Source organism: Chanos chanos, chromosome 4, assembly GCF_902362185.1.
Source record: "Chanos chanos chromosome 4, fChaCha1.1, whole genome shotgun sequence".
NCBI classification, from domain to species: Eukaryota; Metazoa; Chordata; class Actinopteri; order Gonorynchiformes; family Chanidae; genus Chanos; species Chanos chanos.
In genome coordinates, this window is record NC_044498.1 from 30,139,502 (window position 1) to 30,155,516 (window position 16,015).

Consider the following 16,015-nt stretch of genomic DNA (forward strand, 5'->3'; position numbering starts at 1 on the left):
GGGAGATTTACAAATCTGTGCTGTTTGTACCAAACAGAACATGCACATTTCAGTTCCATTCCTGTCCTCTCCTCCTGCTCTGACTGTCATGGCTGTATTGTATCTGTGTGTTGACAGTGTCTGTGTGTGTGTGTTTGCTCTGTGCTTGTAGTGCAGTGCTCCACCTCAGGGGCAAGGTTTGTGGCGAACCATAGAAATCATCTGGACCAGAACAGCAATGTACTCCCCTCAGAGCCTGCACCGCTGGGGTATCACACACAGCAAGAGTATGGAACTGGCTTACACTCAAGGTAATTCCCTCTAAACACTCAGTCCTCAGAAAGCACCTCAAATCATCAATAATGCACTTAAATCACTGATTAAATGATTAAATGAGGAGACTATCGTGGACTGTACTGTCATCTTCTTTTAAAGGTATCATTAGTGATTGACTGAAAGATTACCCAACAGCCTCAGACTGCCCTGTCTCCAGAAATGGAAATGCTTATCACTGCTCTACAATGACATGCATGTCTAGAACCAGCAACACATATTATGGCTCTATATATGTGCAAGAGATCAGGGTTTTTAGCTGTGGTGTACATGTCCCAAAAATGCTGTTATGCTACATGCTACGGTCACGCTTTTGCCAGAGAGGAGAACATGTTCACTTCTTTCTTCTTATCCCTAACATGGCTTCCATCAAGTGCTCTTTGTCTTGGAGCAATAATGCCAGAGAACAACAAAATTCATTCACTCCAATGGTTTGGTATAGTGAGTAGCTCCTTTTATGTGTAGAAACAGTTACTTATAAGTCATGTATGGCTGTGATATCTGTCTTAAAATAACTATATAAGTGTTACTACGGGACATTCATATTTTAAATATAAATTGGGCCAGTCAAATGCTGAGCTAATATTATGAGACAGTTGTGGTCTGGGCCCAGTGAACGAGTGCAGGCCTTAGGTCTCAAACAGGAGTAGTGTAAACACAAATCCAGGCTCATTTGCATGTATATCACATATGGATGTTGAGAGAACAGAACAGATAGAATTTTCTGTTCTTAAACACACTTGATTTTTTTTTAGATATAGCACTATGGTAAAATGTTTGGTAATTATGTTTAATGTTTAATTATGTTTAATGTTAAAACAGTGTTCCTGTTCTATGTTCATTTGCGTTACATAAATATTAATAAAAACATTAAATGAAAACAAGTTAAATATAATAAATAACAAGAGTATTCACAATTAATAATATTCTGCGTCCGAGAACGCTCTTTGTTGTGCGTTTGTTAATCCAGCGGTAGAGGGTGGTATAGCCCATGTTTTGTTTTGTTTTTCCACAAAAATACGTGGCTTGAGCTTTTGTGTCTCGTGAGCGTATTCGCACCGCCCCTTCAGCACTGAGCGTACCGTGCGGGAGCTTAGGGTGTAAACATATCTCCGGCTGTGGAAAATGTTGTACAAAGATTTTTTCGTCTGATGGACTGCGATCGGTTGACATAATGTAGACACGACAGACTTAAGCTGAAGGGACCGTAGCAGGCGGATTGCTGGGTTTGGGTGCATTGTGTACCAATGCCGTTCAAGACGTCTCCAGTGTGCTTGTCAGGTAGATTATTATCCCAGACTGTATGATATTTGCTCTCATTATGGCGACACCTGCAGAGCACGATCTCACCTTAGCTGAGGCAGATAGCAATAAAGAGAAAGCGCAGATGTTCGGGATCCTACGGTTGCAGGAGGATAAATCGGCCGGCGAGAAAGCTACCAGCAGCGGTACGAAAACGGGGGACGGGAGGTGGCAGGCGCCCATATTCGCTCTCGCTAGGAAAGCGTCGGAGACATTTTCAGGCAGCATTCACGTTCTTCCGAAGGTGGCCGAACCTAAGGGTCCCTTCTCAGAGGAATGGAGCACTAGCGGTAAGTCTGTACAATGTGGCATGTTTTACCTGCAGGCTGTGCAATTTTAAACGAATCGCCGCTATATTTATTATTCAGATGCTTCCATTTGCGGTGATGTCATTGCCGGTCATAGCACAGCTTCTTGTCCGCGTGATGGTTTGTGTGTTTAGGGAACATGCTCACTCTTCAGAGTGATTCAGTCATTGTGTAAACTAACAAATTTTGGACTTACAAAGATTACTCGTTAAATTACTGGTATCGCATATAGGCCAAAACCGACAAGTAAGGGTTACTAGTTAACAACCTCAAGATGTTGTCGTAGTCCAATAACATGTGGTATATGTACCGTCCAATAGCCGTTATGAACCACACCTCAGGCTCTTAACTTGCCCTGGAGGGGATGCTTGTAGACCAGCTGTTGCCAGGGGATGGTTGGTAGAGCCATGAAACGGTAGCTTGTGGATGTAGTAACATGTGACCAGGCTGCGACGCGCAGTCACGAACTGAAACCTTATTGGTCAGCAAAAAGAAGGAGAGAAAAAAAAAATGAAACGAGAATCAAGAGAGGGAAAATCAGAGCACGTATGCTCATTCAACAGAAGCGAAAGGGTGTTTTCACCAGTGTACTGTGAATCAGTTGTTCTCGGGCTGTTTTCAGTTTTTTTTCAGTTTCTTATATTCTGATCACGTTGATTTATGTGACCATATGGGCCTACTTATGCGAATACCCACTTTTGACATGTTGAATTTACATTGATTAATTGATTCAGAATCAAAATTTGAGAACAGAAGTTTTGCCTATGTAATTCAGCTGATCAACTAAGCTGAAAGTGCACTTAGTATTTTTGTTAGTGTTTGTATTCATTAAAGTCAGCCGTTGGAAATGTACGATTTATCCGTACAACCCCTAACCTGATCGTAAAACTTTGATCTGGACGTAACATACCTTCCGTTCTGTTTGCAGGTCAAAGTGCATTTCTACTGTTTTATTTTCTGAGGCTGTCAGTCGTATGGATACGAAGAGAACAAACGACAGATAGAGTCAGAGTCAATCTGTCATGTCAGTATGAAATGTCGCCTTTGGTCTGTGGCGCGTCTTTTATTACACACTCTGATTAGCTCTTATGCCGGGATCAGACTACACGATATTTTTGTCTTTCACGATGGCTACTATGTCAGATTAGGCAATCATTGTGCCATAAATTCTTGCCGTGTCTTGGCCGGGGGACAGGCAACACTACAAGTATGGCCCCGACCTACAAGTATGCTGCCTTTCAAGACCTTGCTCAGGTTCATAAGTCGTCGGGGAGGACGATTGTCATTCGTCGTACTGGTCAACGTCAAGGAACATGTCGTAGGAGATGTCAGACTAGGCAGGAAAAAACAAAAAATTCTGACATGCTAGACTTTTCGTGTAGTGTGTCATGTTTCGTCTTGAGTTAGGGTTAGGGTGTGGGACGCCACATCGCTGTTCTTAGATTATGTCACACTACAAGGGGTAAAGACACCCGTTCGTCGTTCCCGACGTTCATATTCGAGCCCGACGGTGGAAGTTGTCCGCGACGACAAAATCGTGTTGGAACCCGGCATTATTAATTCAAGTTACCCTCGTGTATCACTGATTAATTTACCGCGCCATCTCAGTGAAGTCTTTAAAATTACAGATTGTAAACTGAGGTGATGTTTTGTGCCAAATGATGATGTTGTATTTAAATGTACTTATCCAACCGTTCTGATTATAGTATTGATTAGTTTCATCAAGATCAGCATTGTCTGTCAACGAAAAAGAACAGGCTTTAGTCTGTGTTTGCGCAGTAGCTGCCTTTGTAAGACTACCTGGGAAATCTGTTTGGAAAGCCAAACTGCCTCTCAGGAATAGCTCCCTCAGATGCGTACTGCACTCAGTAACCTCTATCCTCATACAGTACGAAGAACTCATTATCCTAACCGAGAGCAGAGGGCTCTATTCATTTTACATTCAGCTATGCATTACCATTTATTCATTTACCTGACACCTTTATCCAAAGCAATTTCCAACACAGGCAGAGGAACAAACCAAGCAAATGCCCATGAAGGAGCGGTCTGTTGCATAAGTGCCACTGCTAACTTCAGTACCAGATACAAAGGCAAGAATGTTGAAAGAAAACAAGAGAGTGGACTACAAGTGGGCCAAAAGCCCCTAAAATATAACTGCCAGTGACAAGTATCACAACTAAATGTTGGGTAGTAGCAGTCATAAAGGGAAGGAAATCTACATCATAAAAAGTCACACAGGGCAATGTAAGCATCAGCATATAGTTATAGCAGTTGATATTACCTTGGTTAGTCTGCTTAAATGTTACCTCAGTGAGAACATTTGTCTCTAAGTTAAAACTGTTTGTTGGCTTGGTTTAGATCAAAGCTAAGTTTCAGTGCATCAATCCAAATGTTTAACTCGTCTGCCAGTCCCATTTTTGTAACTCTGTGTGAAGACCTTAGCAGGATTGCTGTTAGGTTTTGTAATGTTTCCCCTGGACTTTTGGTTGGCTCAGTTGTGTTGGCAGCTAAACTGAGCTGTGCACATATGTTTCCCTCAGTAACTGTAGAGAAAACAGTCTCCTCCTTAGTGTCTCTTATTTTGATTGGCTGAATAATTTGTACAATTAGGGGATGAATTTCTCTGTTTAACATTCCTTTCACCACTGTTCGTTTAACTTAGCATAATAGTTAACATTTGTAGAGATACTAGACTTTGCAGTGGTAGTAATCACATTTCAGTGCTCTCTACATACTTTCAAGTTTCTACTTTAAATGCCAAATGTGTTTTCGGGTTCACTGCATGATGATTCCTGAATGTTTTACTGTCTTAGCCTTCCGAGACCCCATGGCCATGGAGAGAGCCAACTTACTGAACATGGCCAAGTTGAGTATCAAAGGACTGATCGAGTCTGCACTCAGCTTTGGACGGACTCTGGACTCAGACTACCCCCCTCTCCAGCAGTTTTTTGTGGTCATGGAGCACTGCCTAAAACACGGCCTTAAAGGTACAGTCAACCCGTCACCACACAGCACAGAGACAATGACGTGGCTTGTTTTACAGAGACTCTGTTTATATTGTTTCTGAAAAGTGCAACCAGACCGCACAGTCATCTCTGACAGGCCTGCATGATGGCCTGCAGTTTGGGTGATGTTGTGAAAATGTATATCAAAATGCTGGATGTCCTGACTTGGTCCTGAGGTTCTGTGAGATGCAATGCTGAGTTCCTCATCTGATTTCTGTAACCAACTTCATCCAGTATTTTCTCTTCCATGCCACAGTGACGTGAAAAACCAGACCCTTTCAGTCAGGAAACTGATTTATACAAGATTTACAGTACAGATTGGTTTGTCTGGCATCAGTAAACAACTTTTAAATGGTGAAATACCAAATTTTAGCAGATATATTGAGTATATTAGGGAAATGGCTGAACACCTCAGGTTAACTCAGAAATGTCAAATCGTATGTATGATCTGTGAAGTAAACATTTCAGGACTCAAAACAGGTTCTTTGTCACCAGCAGTTCTTCTGATTGCTGTCATTCTCACAGTGCTTTAGTGCAGTTAGATATGCTTCAATGACGCTGTGTAAATACGTTTGTTGTCACCTGCAGTGAAGAAGTCATTTCTTGGATACAACAAGTCGCTGTGGGGGCCTCTGGAGATGGTGGAGAAGCTGTGTCCGGAGGCTGGAGAAATTGCTGCCAGTGTTCGAGACTTGCCTGGTCTAAAGTATGTTCTATATGGAGTCTGTGATTACTGCGTCTGTCTGTCCTCTCGCCCACGGCTGGTTAATCACAAACTAAGTCTCAAATATAAAAATTTGCATTGTGCAGACTGCAGCTTTCCACTGAATCAAGTTTAAATTTTCCCCAAGCGTTGTAAAGCTGCATGTTCTCTCTGATTCACAGTCTCCCTCCAGGACTGCTCACAGGCACTTCCTTATTTAAACTGACTGTATCGTTAATACACACACAAGGACACACACACACACACAAGGACACACACACACTCATTCCTTTGTGCAGTTCTGCTCTTGGAAGAGTGGTTTTGTAGAAAAGGGAAGTGGTTCAGTTAAAGTTTACAGGCTGAGCATTTTCACTTCACCTTCCTCACACATGTCAGCCTCACTCTGCAAAACTGACCTGCCAAAATTAATCCCCTGAGAATGATGAAATGAAACCCCTGAAAATGGCCTGGGCATCTGAAACGGAAACATGGGGAAGGGCAGAGGTTATCGCTGTTAGCACAGTTCTGTCATGTTTGATAATGAAGGCTTTGGATAGCGTGGCAGACCTGGATGGCAGTGTGTGTGTGTAATGTTAATCACACACTCTGACCCACAGTGCAGTAAAATCACACTTCACTTCCACAGCACAGAGAGAGATTTTTCATTTCCCTCTTCACTCACATAATGTCACCATTCACAAAGCTCATCGTACTGAAATGCATTAATTCAAAACTCTTAGTTATCTTAATATGTGCTTACAATTAATCTTATAATTAACACGTCCATTTCATGCTTCAAAATCTCTCTCTCTCTGTTTCTCTCCCTCTCTCTCTCTCTCTCTTAGGACTCCTCTGGGTAGAGCGCGGGCGTGGTTGAGATTAGCACTGATGCAGAAGAGGCTGGCAGATTACCTCCGTGTTCTCATCACCAGGAAGGACCTGCTGAGGTATACACTCTCATTCATCCATCTCTCTTCCACACACTCATTTACTCATTCATCGGTCTCCCCTCCACACATTCGTTCATCCGTCTCTCCTCCTCAAACTCATTCATTTATCCTCTCTAACACAGACAGTTAATGCCCCAGTAACTACATGTCTTCTACAACGTCCAGTCTGTCCCTGTTCTAATTTTATGCTCCCTCTCTCCCCTCGTCCCCTCTAAAGTGTCCTCTTTTGACATTTTTCATCCCAAATCAAATGGATTGTGTAGTTTAGCAGCAGGAGCTGCCTGTGTGCAGTAACTGATTTTGGGGTGTGTGTGTGTACTTGTGTGTGTCTGTGCATGTGTGTGTCTGGGCATGTGTGTGTCTGTGCATGTGTGTGTTTGTGTACGCGCGTGTTTGTGTGTGTGTGTGTGTGTTTGTGTGTGTGTGTTTAGTGATTTCTACGAGAGCTCAGCTGTGATGCTGGAGGAGGAGGGAGCTGTCATTGTTGGCCTCCTCGTTGGCCTTAATGTGATTGATGCCAATCTTTGTGTAAAGGGGGAGGATCTAGACACTCAGGTATGACATCATGATCCTCAAGTAATATTCTGAGCAGTTTATTATGGGGCTTTTTCACATCCAGTCTAGAAGAAATCACATATTTTATGTTTTTTAGGTTGGGGTGATAGACTTTTCCATGTACCTGAAGAATGACATTGATGACTACAGGAGTGAAGAGAGGTAACGTCACATTTCAGTAACAGTGTTTTTGGTTGGTGGTTTTGTGAACCTTTCCCCACATGGCAAGTTGACAGAACACAGCGTAGCAAAGCCGTTTGGCTCCAGTCCTCGGCACATTTCCCAGCAGGCTTAGCAGAGAGCTGGTGCTTGGTGAGAGAGAACAACCAAAATGTTTAAAGTAGTTCTCTTTCTTTTCCTCTGCATGAAAATTCAATGAATAGAAATGGACAAATAGCAGCTATTCTGGATCAGAAAAACTACGTTGAGGAGCTGAACAGACAGTTAAAGTGAGTAATCTTTTTTCTCCCTGAAAAAGAACTGCATGCTATAACCATGAAATTTATTAGGCAAAGAAAGAGAAAATACATCAGGCATGTAACATATTAAGACATTATTACATTACTGCATGATTAGTCTGTAGAGATATACTGTAAAGCACTTGTCTGGTCTCTTTGATTTAGTTCCACTGTCCAGGGTCTACAAGGACGTGTGGACTCATTAGAGAAATCCAACTCTAAGCTTATTGAAGAGGTACTGTTTTGTGCCAAAATGATGTAGAGAAGTAAAACTGTTTCTAATGTGAAAAGCAGTTTGGATATGATGCAAACATATTTTTTTTTTGCAGTTGGCCATTGCCAAAAACAACATAATTAAACTACAAGAGGAGAATCATCAGCTTCGGACTGAAAACTCTGTTATTCTCATGAAAGCTCAAAAGCGTCTTGAGGTAATCTTTATGTCTTGGAATAACCTTAGAGTTTTGAGGTAGTCTTTTCAGGTAACCCATCTGGTTTGAAGTTGTCTTTTGCGGTAACCTGCCTGTTGGAAGTAGTCTTTCTGTCGCTGCTGTAATATGAGCCTAAAGAAAACCAAGACAAATGCAGTTTATTTGAAAAGTGAAATAAATATATAAAACACATCTGTAGGCTTACAAGGTTTATCTCCACCATGCCTGTTGTCATCATCACTCTGCTAATTCAGTTTATGTTTGTAAAGCATCAGACATCTAACTGCACACACCAGGGACACAACAATTTAACCATAACACTTAGAACTAAGATAAAGTAAGTGACACTTTAAAAACATGTTTCAGTATTCATGAATATTTTCCTTGCCTGCATTTGTTCTGCAGTCAGATGTAAATGTACCTGTGAGTTCTGCAGACCATGTGTGGGCCTGTAAACATGTAATGTTTTCCTTATTCCATGGCATTTACTTCACTTAAACATTACATTGCCTTTGTCAAAATAACATTTTCAGTGATTTGGTCTGGGTGAGATGGGCGTCATTAAGATTAACAGGATATATGTGCAGTATTTTCAGTGCTCTTACCCTCAGTTTAGTTTATTATGTAAATGTTTTTCTTTAGAAACTTAGACCTGTACTCAGGACAGAGTGTCATAACGGCGTCAGACTCTCACTATTTTTTCATGGTTTTGTCATGTTTGTGAATGGTTTCGTTGTATTTTTTCATGGTTTTGTCGTGTTTTTTCATGGTTTTTGTGAATGGTTCACAGGCGGCTCGGGGGGATGCGGACTGTGAGCTGGACACATATAAACAGTCAAGACAGGGTCTGGATGAGATGTATAATGAGGCCAGGAGACAGCTCCGAGAAGAGTGCCAACTCAGACAGGTCGGTCTTACTGCCCTGCACATAAACACGCGTCTGGTTTACACTAAAGGCTTTAAACAGACAATTGTGTCACACTCTGTCTGTCTGTATATCTGTCTCCTCCTTCTCTCTCTCTGTCTCTCTCTCTCTCTCTCTCTCTCTCTCTCCAGTATGAGTGTGGAAGCTCAGGTGTCATCAGTTGTTTAGGTGGTGCCTAGTTTGGCTAAGTCATATATTTAAAACAGATAAGTAGACCCCATGCCTGGATCATAGCAGTTGACCTTTTCAGCTCTCAAATTCATCCAGTGTTGCATTGCCATGGCAGTCTGTGTGACCTGTGTTTGTGTAGGATGTGGAGAATGAGCTGATAGTTCAGTGACCTGTGTTTGTGTAGGATGTGGAGAATGAGCTGGTAGTTCAGGTGAGTATGAAGCAGGAGATGGAGCTGGCCATGAAGCTGCTAGAGAAAGACATCCACGAAAAACAGGACACTCTGATCGGTCTGAGACACCAGCTTGACGAGGTGAAGGCCATCAATGTAGAGATGTACCAGAAAATGCAGGTACACCCCAGCTTTTTCCTGCCTGCTTTCAATTTTACTATTCTCCACCACATATTTACATAATTGACTGGACTTGCGAAAAACTGACGCAAACTGTTAGAGTGCAGATCATTTCTAGCCACCATAAGAGTATATGAATATGGTTACAGCTGTTTTTTGTACCTGCCCTGCTGTAGTACCAAGTCAGTCTCTTTTTTTGTTGTTGTTGTTGTTGACAGTCATCAGATGACTGCATGAAACAGAAGGATGACATGATTGCCCGTTTGGAGGAGAAGACCAATCAGATAACAGCCACCATGAAACAGCTAGAGCAAAGGTATGGGTCAAAGTTCTGCTGACATCTCAGGTTACATGCACTCATGACAATGCCAGATCACAGGCAAGACCGTGTGCTAGACCAGTTCTTATCCATACTGATCAGTCACAATATACCACACTCACTATCAGAGATCATCAGCCAGGCTAGCATGCACAGTACTACCCATCATTTTGCATGTGAATATTTTTGGAACTGTTGTGAATGGCTTGGTTTGGAGTGTCAGTGTCTGAGCGTTTGGTGCTGGTTGGTGATGTGAACATAGCCTTGCCATGTCTTTGTCAACTCACACCATCCTTTCCTTTCTTCTCCATCAGCTCACTTCCATCTTATTTGTGATATGTTATGAATGCTTTAATTAACAATCTCTAAAAGCTTTGAATGACATGGAGATTCACTGATATTTTCACCCCTCTTTCCCTTTTTGTTCTTCCCCCTTTCTGTTCTTTTTCCTCATCCTCTACCTTCATTTAAATCTGTTTTTACATCACTCCTTTATGTCCTCTTAATTCTGCATCTGTAACGAACCCTGCTCTGCTGGATGTACATAGCGACAAAGACCTGCTCAGCCAGACCAGGACTCTCGCCATGTCGTTTGTAAAATGTGCCAGCACAGACACAGAGCACCAGTACAAGCTAGTCAAAGACATCTCCTTCTGACTTTAACATGAACGTCCTGTTTCTTCATACGCACTGTTGTGAAAGTAATGGATTGGTTCTTCTTGATTAGCTTCCATTTTTGGTCCGTTGTTTTGGGATGTCTTTTTTTTCCCCCTAGACATTTTTAATGATTTTAGCTTAGCACACTATGATATTAAACATAGCTTACAAAATTTAACGATTAAGTCAAATACACAGGGAAACCAAAATTAAATACCTACATGTCTTTTACCACAGAAAACAATCACATTTGTTCTTTTCAAATATTTACCAATGTTTGTTTAGTGAATTATTTGGAATATGAATCTTACAGTTTATCTCTGCAAACAATAAAATGTGATGTTTTCAGATATCCGTTGTTGTTTGTGTAGTGAGTTTTTTGGACTCAGTTGTTTTACACACACATAAAAGAAAGGGGGTAATACTGTGTGAGAGGTTCAGTGCAGACAGACCCCTGAGTGCCTGCTCACTTGCTTAGCCCCGAGCTTTTTCAGTTGTCTGGCCATGTTTTTGCTTCAGCTCCGTTTGTGAAGCAGACTTCCTATAGATGTTTGGCTTTCTCTTTATTTTCCACCATTTGTCCCATCACACTCCCATTCTTCTCCCTGTGACTGGAGCCTCAGTTTTACCCGCTTGGTTTGAATTACACCAGATTGCAGGACACAGATCGAGATCGCTGGACTGCTGAAGACGGCATCCGCAAGTTCAAGCAAGACTTTGCCAACAAAGCAGACAGCCTGCAGAAACAGATCGGCCAGAGAGAGAAACAGCTGTGAGTGCCCTATTTGTTCTCATGAACTCTAACTCTAACTCAGTGTTCCTAAGCTCCATTAAATTAAAAGCAACATGGATTTTTTTCTTTTAACTTTTTCTTTCTTTCTTTTTTTGTAAACATTTCTTTAACTCTAGGCAGCAGTTGGAAACAGATTTGAAGATTGAGAGAGAGTGGCGGCAGACGTTACAGAACGACCTGGAGAGAGAGCGAGAGACCATCATGCAGCTGAACACTGAGGCCCAACAGATCGACGGACTAAAAAAAGTAAAAACTCTCTGTCTGTGTGTCTGTTTCTGTAGAGAATGATAGAACCTTATTATCTGTATGTCTGTAGAGAACGACAGAACCTTACTATCTGTGTGTCTGTAGAGAATGGCAGAACCTTATTATCTGTGTGTCTTTAGAGAATGACAGAACCTGTCTGTAGAGAACGACTGAAAATTTATATTTGTATGTCTGTAGAGAACGACAGAACCTTATTATCTGTGTGTCTGTAGAGAATGACATAAGGCACAGTCTGTGCTGGGAACTGTGTTTAAAGAAGAATAAGGCAGTATTCATATTCTCATTGACTGTGGTGAACAAAGTGTGTATCTGTGTGTGTATCTGTGTGTGTATCTGTGTGTGTGTCTGTGTGTGTGTATGTTGCTCAGGAGTTTCACAGACTACAGGATGAGAACAGTCAGTTGAAGGGGATATGTGAGGAGCAGGAACAGGCCCTGCAGGAGCTCGGCTGCAAACTGAGCGAGTAAGAGCTGAACGAACCCTTCATCACCAACACGTCACTGATACAGTCAAACCCTTCATCACCAACACGTCACTGATACAGTCAAACCCTTCATCACCAACACGTCACTGATACAGTCAAACCCTTCATCATCACCAACACGTCACTGATACAGTCAAACCCTTCATCACCAACACGTCACTGATACAGTCAAACCCTTCATCACCAACACGTCACTGATAGTCAAACCCTTCATCACCAACACATCACTGATACAGTCAAACCCTTCATCACCAACACATCACTGATACAGTCAAACCCTTCATCACCAACACGTCACTGATACAGTCAAACCCTTCATCACCAACACGTCACTGATACAGTCAAACCCTTCATCACCAACACGTCACTGATAGTCAAACCCTTCATCATCACCAACACATCACTGATACAGTCAAACCCTTCATCATCACCAACACGTCACCGATACAGTCAAACCCTTCATCATCACCAACACGTCACTGATACAGTCAAACCCTTCATCACCAACACGTCACTGATACAGTCAAACCCTTCATCACCAACACGTCACTGATACAGTCAAACCCTTCATCACCAACACGTCACTGATACAGTCAAACCCTTCATCATCACCAACACGTCACTGATACAGTCAAACCCTTCATCATCACCAACACGTCACTGATACAGTCAAACCCTTCATCATCACCAACACGTCACTGATACAGTCAAATCCTTCATCACCAACACGTCACTGATACAGTCAAACCCTTCATCACCAACACGTCACTGATACAGTCAAACCCTTCATCACCAACACGTCACTGATACCGTCAAACCCTTCATCATCACCAACACGTCACTGATACAGTCAAACCCTTCATCACCAACACGTCACTGATACAGTCAAACCCTTCATCACCAACACGTCACTGATACAGTCAAACCCTTCATCACCAACACGTCACTGATACAGTCAAACCCTTCATCATCACCAACACGTCACTGATACAGTCAAACCCTTCATCACCAACACGTCACTGATACAGTCAAACCCTTCATCACCAACACGTCACTGATACAGTCAAACCCTTCATCATCACCAACACGTCACTGATACAGTCAAACCCTTCATCATCACCAACACGTCACTGATACAGTCAAACCCTTCATCATCACCAACACGTCACTGATACAGTCAAACCCTTCATCATCACCAACACGTCACTGATACAGTCAAACCCTTCATCACCAACACGTCACTGATACAGTCAAACCCTTCATCACCAACACGTCACTGATACAGTCAAACCCTTCATCATCACCAACACGTCACTGATACAGTCAAACCCTTCATCATCACCAACACATCACTGATACAGTCAAACCCTTCATCACCAACACGTCACTGATACAGTCAAACCCTTCATCACCAACACGTCACTGATACAGTCAGAGGTCAACAACATTACATGTTCACTGCGGCCTGACCTCAGACCTCATGTCAAACCCCCCTGCCTTCTGGAACAAAAAAACCCCAAAAACAATCTTAACATAACCAACAATCTTAACATAAGTAGTGTTCATTCACACAGCATTGTCTGTTGATGGTTTGCTAGAGAATTCATTTTGATCAACATCATTAGATACTGTGGAGTCCTCTGTTCAGTGTGTCCGCTGTAAGGCTTGTGTTAACATGGCTGCTGTAACACTGCTTTTGCTGCTCTTCTTTCCTAACTGTTATCATTTGTAACCTGCAGGTCCAAACTGAGAATTGAAGACATAAAAGAGGCCAATAAAGCTCTCCAGGTGTGTAGTCTGTCTGGTTAATTAACTATGATTAATTAACAGGTGTATATGCTCTAGTAAAATTACATTTGTGATTATCTTGTAACTGCTGAGTGGAAATGCTTTACTAAATGTTATTAATCACGAATGTAATGAATGTAATTAAATGCTTTTAGGGTGGACAGGTGTGGCTTAAGGATAAAGATGCCACCCACTGTAAGCTGTGTGAGAGAGAGTTTTCCATCTCCAGGAGAAAGGTCAGACTGACGACACTCCCATCACAGTAATAACAACAGGAATCTATCACTGCCACTCTTATGTGTGATGTCAAATCCTGCCACAGATGTGCCAGAGCAGCAAGACTAGAGCTTTATGTCTATATTAATAGACTTACATGAAAATAGTCATGTCTTGCTGTCGAGGTGTAAGTACTTCTTGAAGGAGATGTAAGGAATAGAGACTGGCTCAGGGTTTATAAAAACACATTTAATTAACGGGATGTTTATTGAAAAGCCAGGGTGTCATATTACTTTAAAGTTGGTTTGATTGCTGAGGCACACTGAAAAGAAGTCCCTTTACATCCCACAAATTGTTTCTGATTTCATCAAAAAGTTGTAGAATAAAATTCTCTTTAGTCACACATGGTTTAAAATGCATGTCTATCATTACAGACATCTGTGTGGTGCACCCCTGTGGCAAACCACTTACATGTAATCTCTAAACTTTCACAGTTTACAGAACTGATCAGCTTTGCTCTTTATTTTGGTCATGTGTATCTTCGCGTGAGCAGTGTTAATTTGCTTACAGTTTGAACTCTAAACCAAAGCTCTTCCTTTGTGTACTTTGACAGCACCACTGCAGAAACTGCGGTGAGATCTTCTGCAACGCTTGTTCTGACAACGAGCTGCCTCTCCCAGCCTCACCCAAACCTGTCCGCGTGTGTGACACGTGCCACGCCCTTCTCCTGCAGCGCTGCTCCTCCAACGCCACACTACACTGAAACTCTGGCTTTAACCCACACTACAATGTCTGCTCCCGGTCGAGAAACAGCCAGAACACAAACAGGCTGTCCAGAGTGCCACTGTCCTGTGGAGGTTTACCGTCTGTGTTACAAAACCGCTCATTACCTGTGAACGGTGCAGAGCGTGAGCGGGTGCGCAACCACTTTAGCACAGCGCTACTTAATTTCATTAAGAACACTTCTGAAGGATGTAGAGAGCATCACACACATTCATTTAGATATGTGTCAACAGTTAAAACTGAGTGCTAATGAGATTTTTCCTTTTTCTATTTAAGTGAAGTGTAGTAGTCACATGTGCCTAGGCAAGCAGGCAAAATGACAGACTGAGAATCTGCTGACACTTGTGCCTTTTCAGATGAAAAGGTGAAAAAAAGTTCACGTAGAAATGAATTTTGAGCTCTAATATTCTCTATGCTGCTCTTCAGTTTTAGATGGATTGACAATACACAGCACAGTAACTTTATTGTATGTCTTACCAATTACTGATCAAACATTTTTTTTAAATCAGTTTGGACAGCAAGGTAATGTACAATATGAATTTACTCTGTTCATGAACACATATGCCAAGATTTATACTGGTTTTGTAAATGACAAACTGTAAAGTAACTCAACTGGAGCATTCATACTTCCCTTCGTCATTCACGTATTAGTACTGTAAATGCTCAATGGAAAACCCTAGCAAATCATGATACAATTCTTCACTGTTGCAATTTACTGTATCATAAAGTATGTGTTTGTAACTACTCCATTTTATTATTATTATCATTATTATTTTAACTGTATGTTTTGCTTTTTATTCAATATAATGACACCTGTTAGTTGTAGTTTTACAGGTCCCTGCTATGCTGTTATGGATGGGCCGTACTGTTAAGAAGGTGGTAGAACATGTGTGTTGTCTTACGCCGTTACTATGGCGCTTTGGCATGTCATGTCTGTTGTCACACCAAGGCGTTTTGGCATGTCTGGCACATTGCCAAAATGCCATCATAACAGCATAGGACAGTCAAAACAGTCTTATGATTGGCCTTATGTAAGAGAAATGAAGGACCCTGGTTAGTCACACAACTGTATCACTCACGTCAACACAGAGTCTACCCCTCAGTTCTGTCTGTGCCATGAGATTATTCTCCCAAAGTACTCACTTTCAACATTTCGGCTTCTGCGAGGAACATCTGTTCAATACACTTTTATTTAAATAGTTACGTTAATACATCTGCCAAAAATAGAGATTTTAG

General features: G+C 41.8%; 1 protein-coding gene across 2 annotated transcripts; it reads left to right on the forward strand.

Moving 5' to 3' along the window:
- Nucleotides 1–217: 217 nt before the first annotated feature.
- On the forward strand, nucleotides 218–15,507 carry rufy2 (RUN and FYVE domain containing 2). 2 transcript variants are annotated; one of them, XM_030771129.1, is made up of 18 exons: nucleotides 218–290; nucleotides 4,736–4,909; nucleotides 5,516–5,633; nucleotides 6,476–6,577; nucleotides 7,012–7,135; nucleotides 7,233–7,297; nucleotides 7,519–7,584; nucleotides 7,759–7,828; nucleotides 7,923–8,024; nucleotides 8,815–8,931; nucleotides 9,305–9,472; nucleotides 9,691–9,788; nucleotides 11,101–11,220; nucleotides 11,358–11,487; nucleotides 11,877–11,971; nucleotides 13,732–13,780; nucleotides 13,936–14,016; nucleotides 14,610–15,507. In XM_030771129.1, exons 1-18 carry the CDS (start codon nucleotides 218–220, stop codon nucleotides 14,757–14,759), a joined length of 1,902 nt encoding a protein of 633 aa, XP_030626989.1. In that variant the 3' UTR covers nucleotides 14,760–15,507. The 2 variants fall into 2 exon arrangements, with proteins under 2 accessions (XP_030626989.1, XP_030626988.1); XM_030771128.1 differs by lacking the exon at nucleotides 218–290 and adding an exon at nucleotides 1,403–1,904.
- The last annotated feature ends 508 nt before the right edge of the window (nucleotides 15,508–16,015 follow it).

Excerpts from the sequence above, each read along its gene's own strand:
- rufy2 (XM_030771128.1), top strand. The coding sequence starts at position 1,616 with ATGATATTTGCTCTCATTATGGCGACACCTGCAGAGCACGATCTCACC. Across the intron at positions 9,789-11,100 it reads ATGAAACAGCTAGAGCAAAG|ATTGCAGGACACAGATCGAG; the intron begins GTATGGGTCAAA and ends GAATTACACCAG. Across the intron at positions 13,781-13,935 it reads AGGCCAATAAAGCTCTCCAG|GGTGGACAGGTGTGGCTTAA; the intron begins GTGTGTAGTCTG and ends AAATGCTTTTAG.